This window comes from Mercenaria mercenaria, chromosome 14, assembly GCF_021730395.1.
Source record: "Mercenaria mercenaria strain notata chromosome 14, MADL_Memer_1, whole genome shotgun sequence".
Taxonomy (NCBI): domain Eukaryota; kingdom Metazoa; phylum Mollusca; class Bivalvia; order Venerida; family Veneridae; genus Mercenaria; species Mercenaria mercenaria.
In genome coordinates, this window is record NC_069374.1 from 66,041,619 (window position 1) to 66,058,511 (window position 16,893).

A 16,893-nucleotide genomic window follows, 5' to 3' on the forward strand; every position below is an offset into this window, starting at 1 on the left:
GCTTTGTAACTTTTGTAAAACTCATGTTTTGTGTGGCAACCAAATGTTTGCCCTGGTGATTAATGATATTAATAGGGTTCAACGTATATTCTTACCATGTAAGGGCCTTAAGTATACGAAAAGGATTGCAATCAATTGTTAACGTATATATGTAAAGAATTATTCAATTATAAAAGAAGTGTAAGTAGAATATTAAATCTAACTTGTTTCATTTGGACACGAACTATTATGTTAAAAGATAATACTTACATAAAATGCGATCTGATGTCAACACTTGGACGTTTATCGTAGAACTATAAAACTGTGAATTTTCAATATCGTCTTTACCAACAAGTTTAACATAACGACCTTCATAATTTCTGAAACAACAAAAGGAGGAAAATAATGTAATATCTTTGTTGTTGAGTACAGGACATCAGAGGAGAACTTTTGTGAAATGTACATTTATATTGAACATTTCTGAGTAAAAAAAAAAGTTTTGCCGCTCAAAAGCCAATACTAAGTGTCAAGATCTTTGGAACGAGTTTTTGAGATTAAGTCAGAAATGAAAAGGCCGAGGACAAAAGTTCATTGGCTCCTTAACCGACCGTTTTACTGTCGACCATCATCTCATTCAATAAGTGTTTTATAACAGGTTTGACATAAGCTTAGAAACCACATCAACTGACGATATACCTTTAAAGATATCAAGTGCGCATTTTTCCACTAATTTCAAAATAGTTTATTTGTAGACAATAACTGTAAATGTAGGTATATACCAAACACACAGTACCGTTTATACTTACAGACATATATATTTTGTGCTTACATTGATACTATGAATTAATTGTTCATGTTTTCTAATAAAAATTGGGTGCAATATATATCTTGAAAAAAATGGTGTAAAGTACTTTATTTGTCGAAACAGTTATCACATTCTAATCAAATGTGGACGTAAGCTAAATATCACCACTGACAAAATATATGTCACAGTAATAGAAGGACGTTACAAACTCAAGAACACACAGGGAAAGCTATATTTTACCTTAGAAATTGCAAGTACAAAAGGCCATCTTTATACGATACAGTGTACCGACACGAAATTCCTCCGAACTCATCTATTCTCCACCGATCCCCACTGATATAGCACTGCGAAAATGGTCTGTCCTCTTCTTTGAAATTGTAAACTGTCATATGAAAATGAAGCCACGTTTAACCTATTGTTACCTTTTTCCTTTTCGGACATAAGAACAATATTAAAAGGTTGGGAAGATAGATCAACACATTCTGGTGAGCACAAATTTCAAATAAAATGGCTTTCAATTAAATGGTTTTCCTTTAAATAAATGTTTGGAATTACTTTGTGTACTAAATGTTTAGTAATCTTTGCTACTATTTGTGGGCGGATTTACACTTAAATTCAAAACTGACGTGAACTAATCGTTACGGTATATCATATCCATAACGAGGTTCATGGGAAGAAATACTTGTACGAAATATACTCGTAACAATGAAGTCACCTTCCTCAGCACAATAATCCCATCTTTGATTAGGAGAATCTGTATAACACCAAATCTTGCCAACTACGCTGGGATCTCTGCAGTGGTTTTCTGCATCCGACACCGTCTTGTCCGGATACTGCTCTTCGTAAGTAAAATTATGACTGTGCGGTTCCTGTTCATCCCATCTTTGACATACGTATCCGTGAAGTGTTCTATCCAAAGAACCGGAATATCTGCTTGTCTCGCTTTCAGTTAGAAAATCTAAATGGTAAATGTACATTAATATTTGCATAAAATATAACTAAATAGTTACAAACACGTGTTTTTGTAAAGGTCCTAAAACCAGTTTTGAAGACTTCTATTATCACGAGTAAAAGATTATTGAGCATATAAATACTGTAAAACAATTGCTGACATTTTATATTTCACTCTGATACTACTACATGTACTCCTAAATTATATAAAATGACTTGAAAAAAAAAAGTTTCCTTACGGTCTTTGAACTGCAATCCCACAACGATAAGATGCCTACCAAAATCTACAAGTAACCGTGGTGTCGTCGTTTCTTCGTAATTCTGAGGCAACGTCAATCTACTAAAGTCTGCAATGTTTGGTCCACATTTAACATAAATATATTTTAATCTAAACCAACGCCTTATAACTTGATAAATGATTTAGGTTATGATTGAAATACATCCATTTGAAGAGCACCTTTCATTATTAGGTTAATGTAACAAACTGAAATATGTGGTAAACACGTTGAACAGTAGAATTACATATCATTATGATAATACTTTCGTGATGTTTTCATTTGCTTTCAGTCATGTTTTTGTTCTAAATCATTCAAATTTATTGAAAGGAGCTGACCTCGTGCTTAACTGCCTTACATCTGATAATAGTATAACAAACGGAACTGCTAAGTTGAGAAACAGACATTCTATAGGATAACACCAGGCACGAGCAGTGCAAATCTGGAGGAAGTTACAGACTGAGTGGTGCAATAAATAAAATCTGTAAAAGATCCTTTGGAAGCATTGAATGCAAACAAGCAAAATAATAGCAGACTCGATTTGATTGAGTCTGTTAATGAGAGGTAATGTAAAGTGCAACACCCCTCACGCCCCTTAGCATCAGCTTAAGCGGAATTCTATTACAGTAAAATGAATGTACTCTATGTTCCCAAAGGATCAGAAAATATAACAACACTGAATCCAAGTACGGGGAGACTTTGTACAGCCGCCACTTAAAGCTTGCTGTTGTGATAGTTAATAAAAGACATGTTTGGGATAAATACACTGCTAAACAGTAGTTGTTATAATTATGTTAAGGACTAACTGTTTTTGCTTTCCAAGACAAATTCATTTCCAGCTTTTTACTGACGGTGAAGTATGTTATAAGGGAGGGCTCCCTCACATGAAATACCGGTTTTAGGTGTTTTGATATAAAACGGCGAAATTGTCTATCTACAATTTGTAGTTTTCATTTAGAAACGTTTTATGTAATTGTATTCAAGATAATATCCTGAAATTTATACAAGATCTAAAAAGTACATAATTATGCTTGCAGGTACACTTACCGTTATTCAACGTGTTGCTCACTCTCGGAGAAGTTCTATTTCCATAAATCAATGTTGGGTTTAAAAGTGAAAAATCTGAAAACGGATCATTCCTAATCTTGTTAAATTAGTTCGGTTTTTATTGAATCTATCATTACAAATACATGTACACACCATCAAGCAGATTTGTTTTATTTTGATTAAATCACCAAATGTTCTAGTACGGCTTTCACAGGGTAGTTCTGCACGTTTGAGAAACCGGAAGTCATTACTTGACGTCATTTATCTGGATATCATGAATAAAACCTGAACCCGGCGTACGGAATAGAAAATCATTCTGTGTAAAAAGGTTATATTAAAAAAAAGACGGCAACATAACTGCCTTTATGAAGATAAAATGTTAACAAAATTATTTACATGTGAAATCATTCCAAATAATGCGGTCAAATCTTCTTGAAATATACATATCTCTTGAGCCATGTGCAACTATCTCACAAATAAGCGAATTTGACCATAAAAGAGGCAAAATTTGGATCTACACTGAAGAAACGTTTTTTTAATCCCGAAAATGTCATACCCATATATTCAGCACATGTCACTGTCTGTTTTGTTTTCAAAATTTTATTTTGTTTATTTTATAGTTTTGAAAAGTCATAATGTTATTAAACTTAACATTGTTCAGAATGATTCGAGCGTGCAAAACCACCTTTAGAAATAGTTTACATTGCAAGACAAAAGTTTGCTTATAGCGAGACACTTTATTGTAAGCAATTTAAAGCAAGATGCATTGTTTAACTATTTTACTATCAAAACCAAAAGGCTAGCCCATACATTTTTAATTAAAAATGATGCTTTACAATTTCGTTATAAAACTTGCACATAGCCAAGTATTTTAAAAATAAAATGACGAAATTTTTAACAAATTAATAAACATATGATTTAAAAAAACGAGATCGGAAAGTTAAATATGACTGATTTTAAATAGTACCTGTTTTAACGATTTTGGGCAGAGAGTTCTTTGGCATGTACAGATAATTGTCTAAGTCTGAAAGAAATCAGAACCAATGAATTACTTGTAGTTAACAAATTAACATATTACTCACTGTACAGACACATTCAAAGTCAAGGAAAGTATCTCCCGTCTGTCTAATTGAAGTCCCATACAGCACGCCACGTGCATAACACATGCTATATAACAATCTTCTAATGTTTTATGACTCTTGGTCAAATATTACAAACTTTTCAATGTTTATTGTGACTTCGTCAAGGGTCATAACTTGCAGGGTGAAATCAAAATTAAAAGTTAGGTGTTCATTTTCTGAATAATATTCCTACATAGTTTCGTGAATGTATTTCAAATATTTTTAAGATATGCAACGCATTGTTTTAAGCACGTCATGTGTATTTTTCACTTAGTCAAGGACCATAACTCTGGTCTCGCTGAATGAAACCCTCACTCCCACTTCCCCCAAAAAGAAAAGAAAAACAACGGTTCACAACTTCATATACGATATAATAATCCTGTAATGTTTTTCCACAGTCTTGTCATGACAATGTTTTACCATTTTCTTGCCATGGCAAATTTGACATAGCCCTACCGCAATGTTTCCGGCTTTTGCATAGCAAAAATGGTTTTGACACGGAAATGCAATCTATTAATACATATATACAAATATAGTTATCAAATTAAATCATACATACAGGTAACATTGAAGAACAATCTAGCACAGTTTTCATTATTGTAAAGTGCACGTAAAGTTTGGTTGAATTTGTCAAATAACGGCATGGTAAAATTAATCAATTACTTTTTTAACTGAAAGCTTTGGCACAAATAAAAAACTATACCGGGCTTTTTTCATAACAAATTTTATGAAAATGTAGTATCTGTCAATTGGAAATAACAGAAATATTAAATGTAAAAATCCAAATGTAAAAAACTTAATCTTAGATTGAATGAATTGTTTAGTAGGTTCTAATCTCTATCTTCACACGAAGTTTTTAAGGCAAACATTCAAGAGCGCAGTTATTCATTGTTAATTTGTTTCTACTTCTATGGTACATGGTGCATTGTAACTTTTATTCAATTGAAGTAACTTCAGTCAACGAAGAAATCTGTTGGACGGTCCTTTGGAAGAACACAACGCAACCAGAAAAAAAAACGGCTTTAATGATACTGTTCTTTAGCGGCAATGAAACGACACCTCTTACACCAACAACAGAACCGGTTGAAATAGAAGTCCACAATAAAGTCAGTAGCCATGTATCATAGCAATTTTCTCGTGAAATTCGCGTAATAAGCGATTAATTACTTAATTTCCTAAACTTGGTCATTTCTCGCATTATTTGTATAAAGTACATTAAATGGCACGTCATTTAGTGTCATCTCGTCAAGTATAATGGGGAAATTTGATATCAATTATTTTGAGTATGATTATACATGTATATTACTTCAATTTACATTTTATTCGAATTTTTTGTTTATAGCTCATTTTGACCAACTTTGTAAATTCCAAAAAAGGCAATTTCATTCACACAAACACTTTTCAGTATAATTATTTGCAATTTTATTACATACCTATAATATAGCTGTATATATAAATCGCTGGTGAAAATTTTGTGCTATATGACCCCGGTCTGTTTTTGCTTTTAAAATATGTATATATGTTTGTCTTGTTTTGTTATATCTTTATGTCTTTATATTCGTGATTTGCTAATGTAAAAAGGCATTCAGATTTTTTGTATGCTGAATTTGTGATTGCGCTTTTTGTAATGTTTGAATGAAAAGAATATACAAATATGGTAAGTTCGATAATGATAATAACAAACATAATAATAATAATAATGTATAATGCAAAAAAAAAAAAAAAAAAAAAATAACGGAAAAAAATCTGTCGGAATGAATTTCTGATGTCACATCATAAAACACTTATTGGATGGTTTGCTGGTCAGTACTCAATTTGATTTAATTCACAAGGTTAGTACCTGTTAGCAGCGTTTCTGGACGAAAATAACAAATGTGAAATAAATTCGTTATTTCAACACTGTCGTTGATCTCAGTATGAAGTTGCAATGCTTCAGCTTCCGCATTCATGTCGTCTATTTGTGGACATGACGAATTATCTGTATTCTGAAAATAAACTTAAAGTTACTTACACTTTATATTTCGTAAATGTGAAAAAAGTAATTGTTCCTGAAGTGTCTACATTCTGCAGCAGAGTATTGTATAGGACATTTCGAACAATTGAGCAGCACCTTGAGAAAACCAACATAGTGCAATTGCGACCAGCATGGATCCAGACCGGCCTGCGCATCTGTTTCTTTAATTGCAAAAGGCTTTGAAAATGAATAGCATGGATCCTGACCAGACTGCGCGGACGCGCAGGCTGGTCTGGATCCATGCTGGTCGCAAATGCAATATGCTGGTTTTCTCATGGTGCGGCTCATTTGAATATATATAGCTTGATGGTAATACAGTTTTCTGTCTTACGAAAGTAACAGAAGCTGTTGAAATGTATTAAAAGTACCAGAGGTAAAGGTTGCAGTAGAATACAGACTAGCCAATTCATAGTAGTTTTCCTATTTTACCTACTGATTTAGGATATCGTAATGGAATGTAATAATGACAAAGATATGAAAACTTTCACAAATCATATTTATCAACGCCTTCATTTGCTGAATCTTAAATGACTTAATTCTAATTTTTGTGAATACTTTTTTATTGTGGCGAAAGGATGAATAGATTAATGGATTAACGTAAGCGGGTAAGTGAATATAAAAAACAATACCTTTATTAGAATGAATGTGCCAGAGACATTAAATCCATTAGTCTCATTTTCAACAATTTGGCGCTCACACATCTTCAAGACGAGCAATACTAGAAAAATATAATATATTCGTAGAATATGAGTTTCCTCATCAAAAGGTAAATCCGATGTTATGTTTTTCAAAGCAAGATTTTTCAACAAAATAGCCTCCCTTTATTAGTAATTTCGTCCATTAGTCTTTTTAAAAGTATTAAGATTTTTAATCAGATAGTTATCTCTTTCTTGTGTTTATTAAACTATTATCAAATTTATTTCAAAACTGTTGAAATTGAGAACTTTGAAAACACTCAACGAGGATACAAGGCTATATCTTTTAAATTTACAAATGTTTACAAATGTTTATTAATCTTGTTAAAACTGTTACGACCTATTCAAAAAGTGCTTCGCGCGTCCAGTCCAAAACAGTTTTATGTTTGCTTCCAATACTTTGTTCAATAACCCGTTATTATCATCCAAGTTTTTTGTTCTAGATATATGATGTTTAGAATTTTGAACTTTCTGTTTCAAGGGATTCAAGGGATAAAATATATGCAAAACAGTATTTCAAAGCTCATATTCGTTACGAAACATCACACCAACGACATCCATGTTTTTGTCTCGTGTCGTATGTTGTGTTCTATACAATATTCAGTGTTTTTCATTTAAAAAGTGAAAGCTCTAATGTTGTATTAGAAAAGTCCTTTTTGTTCGTTTTGCACTGCTGTGTCGTAAGTCGTATGTCATGTGCTGACTGACATTCTAAATATTTCCGAATGTCGCATTTTAGCGCGAATTTCAAAAAACATTATTAAATGTCTCTTTTTTAACCAATAGCAATTTTCTTTGACATTTTATATTAAGATGGTTTGTGCAGTTTGTTAAAATTATAATTGATCCGTTAACATAAACTTTTTCTCTCTCAATAGTAAACAGTTCCTTTAAATGCTGGAAATAAAATGCCACATTTTGACATTTGCTATGTATTTTGTTTTTGCTATACAAACCCGTAGATGTTTGTTCTGGACGGATAGCTCAGTGGTTTGCACACTGGCCTTCCAATCCTGAGGTCGGGGGTTCGATCCCCGGCAGCTACTCGGGAATTTTCAGAAACGCTTTTCAGTGTTTCCCACCCAACTAGAGGTGTACTGGTCAGGAACCAAGGCAATCCTTGCGTGTATCAGTGCTATAAACTGGGCACGTTAAAGAACCAGGCTGTCTATTCGCGACGAGCTAGGCTAAGTTAGCCGGACAAGCCTGTATCTGATTTCTGATCTCTCTGTCGTGGGGGCTTTGTCTCACTCTGTCCCTCTGGTCAGATCGCTCTGTGTCTGTACTAGTAGAGGATGAATTATGCGCCCTGTGTGGCTGCATTTGAACTATGTAAAGCACCTTTGAACGTGAAATTGATCATGAAAAGGGCGCTATATAAATCTGGTATAATAATAATAATAATATAAATATTATATTTTGTATCATAGTTGTTTATACAAATTTTACCAGAGTTATCTGTTTCTTCTGTTTTTATCGAGAAACTCGGAAGATGGCCGTTTGATTTCCACGCAGTAATGGCGGGAAGCTTTATTTTCCTTTCGGAAGTTGTAAATCCTGCAAAAATAACAAAACCTTGGTGCAAATGTGACAATATTCTGCTTTTAATGCTGATAATTTAATGCACTAAATTTTATTTATACGACTGAGTAAATTGCTTTTGTTATTGGATTTCACAAAGACAAAGTTCAGACTGTGTCGACTATCCACCATTCGTGATAAAGACAGACTGAATGTGTTCCTCGCACATTATATCAGGAACGGATAGGCACCTGGGTAGAACTACCAACAAGACAGGTGAAAAGGTTTTCAATATGAAAAGGTTCTATATACAAAGTGAGGTTTGAATTCACGTAAGTATAAATAAACAAAACTACTGTAACAGTGTATACCTGACGGGCAGCTATTGGCGTCACCAAAAATGCTGTAAGATCCAGATGGCCATACATTCTGATTTTCATTTATTGACTTGTTCCTAGGTTTGAAGCAGAAATTCAATCTCCATTCGTACATATTAAATGGTCCCAGCAAATGACTTTGGGGATGAGGCCACTTATCTGATGTTAAACTGCGCAAGCAGCTGTGACTGTTGCTTGCATTTCCTGCATGTTGCCATTTCTCATCATCAGAATGATTGCTTTTGTTGTTGATCTTACAATCAGAAACCAATGTGAGTGTTTGTGGGTGTTTCCAAATAAAGGAAAGATACCCGCGTCTCCAACCCATTTCGCCTAATTCTGGACACCCTTCACTTGGTGTGAGAAGGGCATATGGTCCTGGGGGCCAGTCACTAAGTTTTGTTTTATGTCTTTCAGCTGTTTATTTGAACATATAATAGAAACGGTATCATTTGATGAAAATAATGAATATCGAATCTTATTTCAGAGCTGAAATATAGAAGCGCACAACAACAACAACAAAATGTCGCAAGAATAAACCAGGCATGTCAAATAATTTAACCAGGGTGAGTTTATTAAGTTAGGATTTATTTACTTGGACCCTTTTGTATTTTTATTGTTAAGAATGTTAAGAGAGTTGTTTTCAGGGTATTCGCCATTTTGAGAAATGTTTCTTCGAATATTTCTTTCTAACAAGCTTTATGCCAAAATGAATGCTATGTCATTAAAATATGGCCAATAATGTACCATTTAAGCAAATAGATCTAGTTTTGGTCGTCATTTGTCTTAAATTGATGTAAGATGTACAACGGGGTAGCTGTCATTTCAAATATCAATTTAAGTGGATCAGGTTGGTTCAGATATTTTTCTGACTGATGTATATAATAATGAGCTAAACTGCAATAAAAGTTTTCAAAATAGCACTTTATATAACATAATACAGGAATTATATATTAAAACAAAAAGAAATAAAATATAAATTTTCACTAGTTTTTAAGTTCTTTTTTCTCTCTAAATATATCTCCTAGATGCACGGTGATACCATTTTATTCTTTCCTGTTTGAAGCATTTTCCCGTGTTATTAATGCAGTAAAATATTTTTAAAATCTTAACTACAGATTTATTCTGTAGATTGAAAAAAGTGGGTGAGGTAATTATGTCAACATGTAAAAATGAAAGAGCTTTGTTAGTGGTATTTAGTGCTTATATAATACTGATATCACTATAATTGAGCCGTGCCATGAGAAAACCAACATAGTTGCTTTGCGACCAGCTTGGATCCAGACCAGCCTGCACATCCGCGCAGTCTGGTCAGGATCCATGCTGTTCGCATTCAAAGCCTATTGCTATTAGAGAAACTGTTAGCGAACAGCATGGATCCTGACCAGACTGCGCGGATCCATGCTGGTCGCAAAGCAACTATGTTGGTTTTTGGCACGGCTCATATGTAAGACTTAAAATCCTGATAAAATCAAGTAGAATATTCTATATGTTCTGAACTATCCCCATTTTTCAATTTTACTTAATTTAAGAAATGCTTAAACAGTGGGTGAAGAAAATACCCTATAAAATGAAAACGGGTGCGGTGATATGCTTTTCTAATTGTCTTAGAAACTAATGTTCTTCAAGCCCACAGAGTATGACAAAATTCTCTATTGTAGAAAAAAATGATTCCACACCCTTGAGGTCAACATGACAAAATTCTTTAGATTAAGATACATTGTCTTTTTAAATTTCTGAATCATTTTGGATTGGCGTCGCTCATCGATGCTATATATTGCAGTATTATATACCCTTCTCAAATGCGATCATTTGATTGGTCGATAGGGGTGTCCGCAAAAAGCGATATTGACCCGCATAAGTGATAATGACTCTGTAATATCGTTTTTTTATGTGTATGAAATATGGGCCAGTCAAATGAGTGCATTTGAGAAGGGCATATACTATAACAATTATAGTCTTACGTTGCGATCAATATGTGTTTTTACGGACCTGTTAAAAACACATATTGACCTCAATATAAGTCAAAAACTGTATAATAAATGATATGTCACGATACTCTGAATTGTAATAACAATGTTATTCCTTTGTGAACACGTTAATCATCCAGTATTAGACAAAGTTCTATCGTTTACATTAAAAATTTATATTTTTTCCTCTCCTAACGTACATCAATCGTAAAATAGTTGCGTGGCATTTTACAATTATGTACTAAAGTGACATGACATTTTATAATAACACTATGAATGGGTAAACACCAATTATCTAAACAGTACATTTTCTATATATTACTATGACTAAATACAAATAATAACTAATTGGCTAAATTGATATTAATAATGGCCGTAATGGCGTTAGGTATAAAGTTTATCAGACCTTTTCCTGTGTGCCTTACTACTTGCCTAAATAGATTTTTATTCTGATTACGACTGCTGCATATACAGCAACAGAACAGAATTGAACAGAGAGGAAGTTTCATTTTAGTCTTGAGCGTTACGTGCGTCTTACATAAAGCATGAGTAATCAAATCTCAATTAAAAATTATACATTCTTATCAAAGTAATACGTATATCTAAAATAAAGCAAAGGTGGTGTATACACATAATTTATCAGTGTTGCAACTTCCATAACATTTAAAAAAAACTTAATTATTTAATGTAAATCACAGTTATACAACAATCAATAAATAACATATATACTATTTGAAATGATGTAATAAATCATTGTGGTATGAGCTTTTTAAAATTTGTTCCAATTTATAACCTACCTAAAGGGATTCCAGATGATGTCCAAACGATAAAAATATTTATAAACGAATCAAATATAGGACAATTGATCCGCGTCATGAGAAAACCAACATAGTGCGTTTGCGACCTGCATGGATCCAGACCAGCTTGCGCATCGGCGCAGTCTGGTCAGGATCCATGCTGTTCGCTTTCAAAGCCTATTGCAATTAGAGAAACTGTTAGCGGACAGCATGGATCCTGACCAGACTGCGCCGATGCGCAGGCTGGTCTAGATCCATGCTGGTCGCAAACGCACTATGTTGGTTTTCTCATGGCGCGGCCCAATTGTGTACTATAACAAGGAAAATGTTTAATAAAACGCAAAACTAAACGTATCGTGAACTAAGGAACTATAATGCAAACTAAATGTTTCAGTACCCATTTAACCTTGGGTAATTATCTAGTCCCTGTGATTGTACTGTGTGATCAGACAGAACTATGTTATTTGTTCTGTAAACAAGTTATTTTGCTAATATATGACCCAATTTATATACTAATTGAATTTGTAGAATGTAATTCAAAGAAAGTCAGTTCTGTATTTATGTTGTGTGATTTTAGTCATCTAGTCAATTTTAGTCCATATATCATAACACCTGTATATTTTTTACAAAGCAAACACCTTCAATTATTTCTTTTACAAAAGCATGTCTTACAGTAAATGTTTTCCAGTTTGTCGGTCTGTATACACCTGGAGTTATACCATCTACATAAAGTATAGTCAAAGTCAGCTTCACCTGTATATGCATCAACGATAACTGAAAATAAAAAGTAATTATTATCGTTAAAAGGCAAATTTTGATTACAATAAAGGAAAAAAAGCAGCCATCTGTTTAGCTTTGGATTCAGTATTGTTATATCTTCTGATTATGTACATAAGACGGGGTAAGGGGGTGCTAGAGGGGTTTCACTTTCGGTAGACTCGACCAATCGAAAGTAATTATTATGTCGCTTGGTTAAGTTCTATGCTTTATCTACAACCACAACAGAGAAGTGGATGTAAAATGTTCCCCGTATTTGGATTCAGTAGTTCTTTTGGAGACATGTAGTCCTTTGCTTAGTATTGTTATAAGAATCTTCTTATAAATTTTGGTCTGCTAGTGGTTATCTGCAGTGAGTTTGTGGTTACTTTAAAGCGAATAAGCAAGATTCGTCGTGAGCCTGGTAAACTACATTACGTGGGAAAGCCATTGGGAGTGACGTACACAGTGTGCCTGGTAAACTACATTACGTGGGAAAGCCATTGGGAATGGTATAAACAGTGAGCCTGGTAAACTACATTACTAGGGAAAGCCATTGGGAGTGGTGTAAACAGTGAGCCTGGTAAACTACATTACGTGGGAAAGCCCTTGGGAGTGATGTAGACAGTGAGCCTGGTAAACTACATTACGTGGGAAAGCCCTGGGGAGTGATATAAACAGTGAGCCTGGTAAACTACATTACGTGGGAAAGCCCTGGGGAGTGATATAAACAGTGAGCCTGGTAAACTAAATTACGCGGGAATGCCCTGGGGAGTGATATAAACAGAGAGCCTGGTAAACTACATTACGCGGGAAAGCCATTGGGAGTGATATTAACAGTGAGCCTGGTAAACTACATTACGTGGGAAAGCCCTGGGGAGTGATATAAACAGTGAGCCTGGTAAACTACATTACGTGGGAAAGCCCTGGGGAGTGATATAAACAGTGAGCCTGGTAAACTACATTACATGGGCAAGCCCTGGGGAGTGATATAAACAGTGAGCCTGGTAAACTACATTACGTGGGAAAGTCCCGGGGAGTGATATAAACAATGAGCCTGGTAAACTACATTACGTGGAAAAACCCTGTGGAGTGATATAAACAGGATGCCTGGTAAACTGCATTACGTGGGAAAGCCCTGGGGAGTGATATAAACAGTGAGTCTGGTAAACTGTATTACGTGGGAAAGCCCTGGGAAGTGATATAAACAGTGAGCCTGGTAAACTGCATTACGTGGGAAAGCCATTTGGAGTGATATAAACAATAAGCCTGGTAAACTGCATTAAGTGGGAAAGCACTGGGAAGTGATATAAACAGTGGGCCTGGTAAACTACATTACGTTGGAAAGCCCTGGGAAGTGATATAATCAGTGAGCGAGCCTGGTAAACTACATTACGTGGGAAAGCCCTGGGGAGTGATATAAACAGTGAGCCTGGTAAACTACATTACGTGGGAAAACCCTGGGGAGTGATGTAAACAGTGAGCCTGGTAAACCAAATTACGTGGGAAAGCCCTGTGGAGTGATATAAACAGTGAGCCTGGTAAACTACATTACGCGGGAAAGCCCTGGGGAGTGATGTAAACAGTGAGCCTGGTAAACTACATTACGTGGGAAAGCCCCGGGGAATGATATAAACAGTGAGCCTGGTAAACTACATTACGCGGGAAAGCCATTGTGAGTGATATAAACAGTAAGACTGGTAAACTACATTACGCGGGAAAGCCCTGGGGTGTGATATAAACATTGACAGAGCCTAATGTTATAAAGTAAGAACTTTATATTTTACTTATTATTCAAAACACACAATTTTTGAAACTAAAACAAACAACAAAAAACAACAACATAATCTCTTGCTTAAAATCATTGTTTATATCTTACAGCAAATAACATGCCCATGTTTATTGCTTTGATTAATATCCTTTCCTACAAATGCATTATGAGGACACTTTTTTTCTCGTAAATTCGTTAAAATAGACACTCACACGTTTGCTCTACCTTTTGAAGTTTAAGTGACACGTTTGAATTAAATATCAGACTAATAAAATCATAGAAACGTTTAAATTCTCATATGTGACATTTCTGTCCAATGTGAATTGATATTAGCTATATTTTTGCGGAGACTTGCGTTCTTCCATTACAAAATTGAAACCTCTCATTAACAGCTAATACTTGTATCGTATCATTGAACAGCCATGGGTGACAAATTCAAATTGGCTAATAACCGTTGGCATTTACTTTGAGACTATAGTCAACAAACTTTTGCATGAATGTGAAAATTATAAGAGAAAGTGGTTTTGTTCAACGCAAGTTACGTTGCCATGTTATCACTCGATCAAATGACGTCGTAAAATAACAATGTTAGCAATATAAAACATTAATTTCATACGAAATCGCTTAAAAGTGTAAAATTCCCAGACCTGCTGAACAATGCATATCCAATTATCAAACATTTTATAAAGATGGTCTCAATGGTAATGAATAAAAACAGAATCTCTTTAGTTTAAGTACCTGAACACACTTGCAATTTAAAGCCGGTGGAGATATACTCCACAGATCTGCGGAGTTCGATAAAGGATACTATCTGGTATCTCTTCTCATCTTTAATTTACTGATTGATAAGCAAATATAAATCTATTACACCAAGCAAACTAATTGATCGAGACTGGCCATTAGAGGTAACGAAACATGTAACTAGCACCGGTTTATAAAGATGCATGGAAATAATTCCACGATATCTCAAAGGACCAAGATATAAAACAAGAGTCTTAATGATATAAAAGTACTAGAAACATTTTGTGTTGGACAAATGGAATCCATATCTTTATAAAACAATTACATATCAAATTCGTTAACCGATATCGTTTTAATGATATCCAAAGGATGGTAATAGGAATTACTGTTATCTTTAAAGGTATACTGGACCAAAATTTGAAAATATGAACAATAACGACATATAGAATATGTGATTATAAATTAAAAAAAAAGAAGACCTTTACTGCAGGATATTTAATAATGAATGCAGTGCTATTAACTCAATTAATTGATATATTTAGTAAAGTAATAAAGACAATTGCACTTGATGAGAAATTGCTACATTTGAGATAAATAATTAATGTCAAAATAAAACATGTAGTGAAAAATCAACGTTGGAAATCATTCGAGCAGCACCATGAGAAAACCAACATAGTGCATTTGCGACCAGCATGGATCCAGACCATCCGCGCAGTCTGGTCAGGATCTATACTGTTCGCTTTCAAAGCCTATTGCAATTAGAGAAACCGTTAGCGAACAGCATGGATCCATGCTGGCCGCAAATGCACTATGTTGGTTTTCTCATGGTGCGGCTCATTCCTAGTTTTATATTGATCAGGTGAATTCAATTACTGTAGAACAGTTACTGACATCTTCTAAATTTGACCCCCTTTGATTTTAGCACTTTATAAAGTAATAGAATAACAGTGCTGCAAGACAAGTAAAAGGATAACTATCAAATATCTCTTGAAAATAAAGTTTGAAGTACCCAAGTGTACGTGTGTAATTAAGATTGTGGAAGGTTTAAATATAAATTTTCATATACGTATTTGCTTGTTTCTTAATTATTGCGTTATTCAGTATTACCTTAAGTCATATTTATTTTGAAGCTGTCCACATATAGCACATCAAATAGACCTGAACCAAACGATAAACGTACACTCATTTGATTTCAGTGACAGTGAGTATTAAGCTAGCACGTTGCATTAATAATACTAACCAATTATTCGCAAGACCTCACTGCATGCTTAAATGACAAATAAAGCAATGCAAACATTGATGAAATTCCAGTATAAACATTTATCATTTCACATAAAAAATACATTAATAAAAATAACTGGAAATTAAATGAACATAAAACGTATTATATATATTTCAAATAATAACCGAAATTGATTTTTAAAAATGAGTATTTTCGCTTTCAAAACAAATACAAAAACATTAAATACACAATGATAATACTTAATATGTTTATGTTGAAGCATCCAGTATCAGTAAAATAAAAAAAAAATAAAAAAATTGTGCAAAAACTTATACCAACAAATGCTATCCTAAGTAGTCATGTAGTTAACTATGTAGTAAAAATAAGTTGTAAATTACCCCAAAATGTCAGAATTAAAACAATAACCAAGCGCTCCATATCCATGTCATTTCTCAATCAAACTATTCTCTGGCAGTTCCGTCTTAGTTCTCGGAATGAATGACTAATTTGCACTCTGGACGCGTTTTTATATGTGATATTTGTACCGTTTTGGCTCCAAGTTTCATAGTTCTGTATTGATTTACATATTCTCTGTGGTATTTCGGATTGGTTAACCTTTAGCCAGCTGGCGGCATGTGATTCTGCCTTTGCGACCAGTGCAGGTCAAGATCAGACTGTACATCTGATGTTCGCTATTCAGTCAGTAAATTTTCAGTAAATACCACTTCGAATATAATAAATAGCATTGCCCAAATTGAATGATCGACCAGTCCATTATAGAAATTTAGCACCGTAAAGGTTAATAACTTCAAAGAGGAGCAAGCTATTACAATAACAATTATTTGAACAGA

At 34.0% G+C, this 16,893-nt stretch overlaps 1 protein-coding gene across 5 annotated transcripts in view; it reads right to left on the reverse strand.

The window, feature by feature from the left end:
* LOC123526988 (uncharacterized) overlaps positions 1-16,664 on the reverse strand; it is a 54,871-nt gene extending 38,207 nt beyond the window's left edge. For 4 of the 5 annotated variants that reach the window (XM_053523746.1, XM_053523745.1, XM_053523748.1 and 1 more), the window contains exons 1-12: positions 16,441-16,664; positions 12,225-12,326; positions 8,780-9,202; positions 8,337-8,444; positions 6,822-6,910; positions 6,019-6,163; positions 4,025-4,081; positions 3,058-3,132; positions 1,975-2,082; positions 1,500-1,742; positions 1,025-1,166; positions 250-359 (exon numbers count right to left, since the gene is read on the reverse strand). In XM_053523746.1, coding sequence (XP_053379721.1) covers positions 250-359; positions 1,025-1,166; positions 1,500-1,742; positions 1,975-2,082; positions 3,058-3,132; positions 4,025-4,081; positions 6,019-6,163; positions 6,822-6,910; positions 8,337-8,444; positions 8,780-9,202; positions 12,225-12,326; positions 16,441-16,486 — 1,648 coding nt within the window. In that variant the 5' untranslated portion in view covers positions 16,487-16,664. The remainder of the gene's footprint in view (positions 1-249; positions 360-1,024; positions 1,167-1,499; positions 1,743-1,974; positions 2,083-3,057; positions 3,133-4,024; positions 4,082-6,018; positions 6,164-6,821; positions 6,911-8,336; positions 8,445-8,779; positions 9,203-12,224; positions 12,327-16,440) is intronic. The other variant, XM_053523747.1, reaches the window with a different exon arrangement.
* Positions 16,665-16,893: the final 229 nt, after the last annotated feature.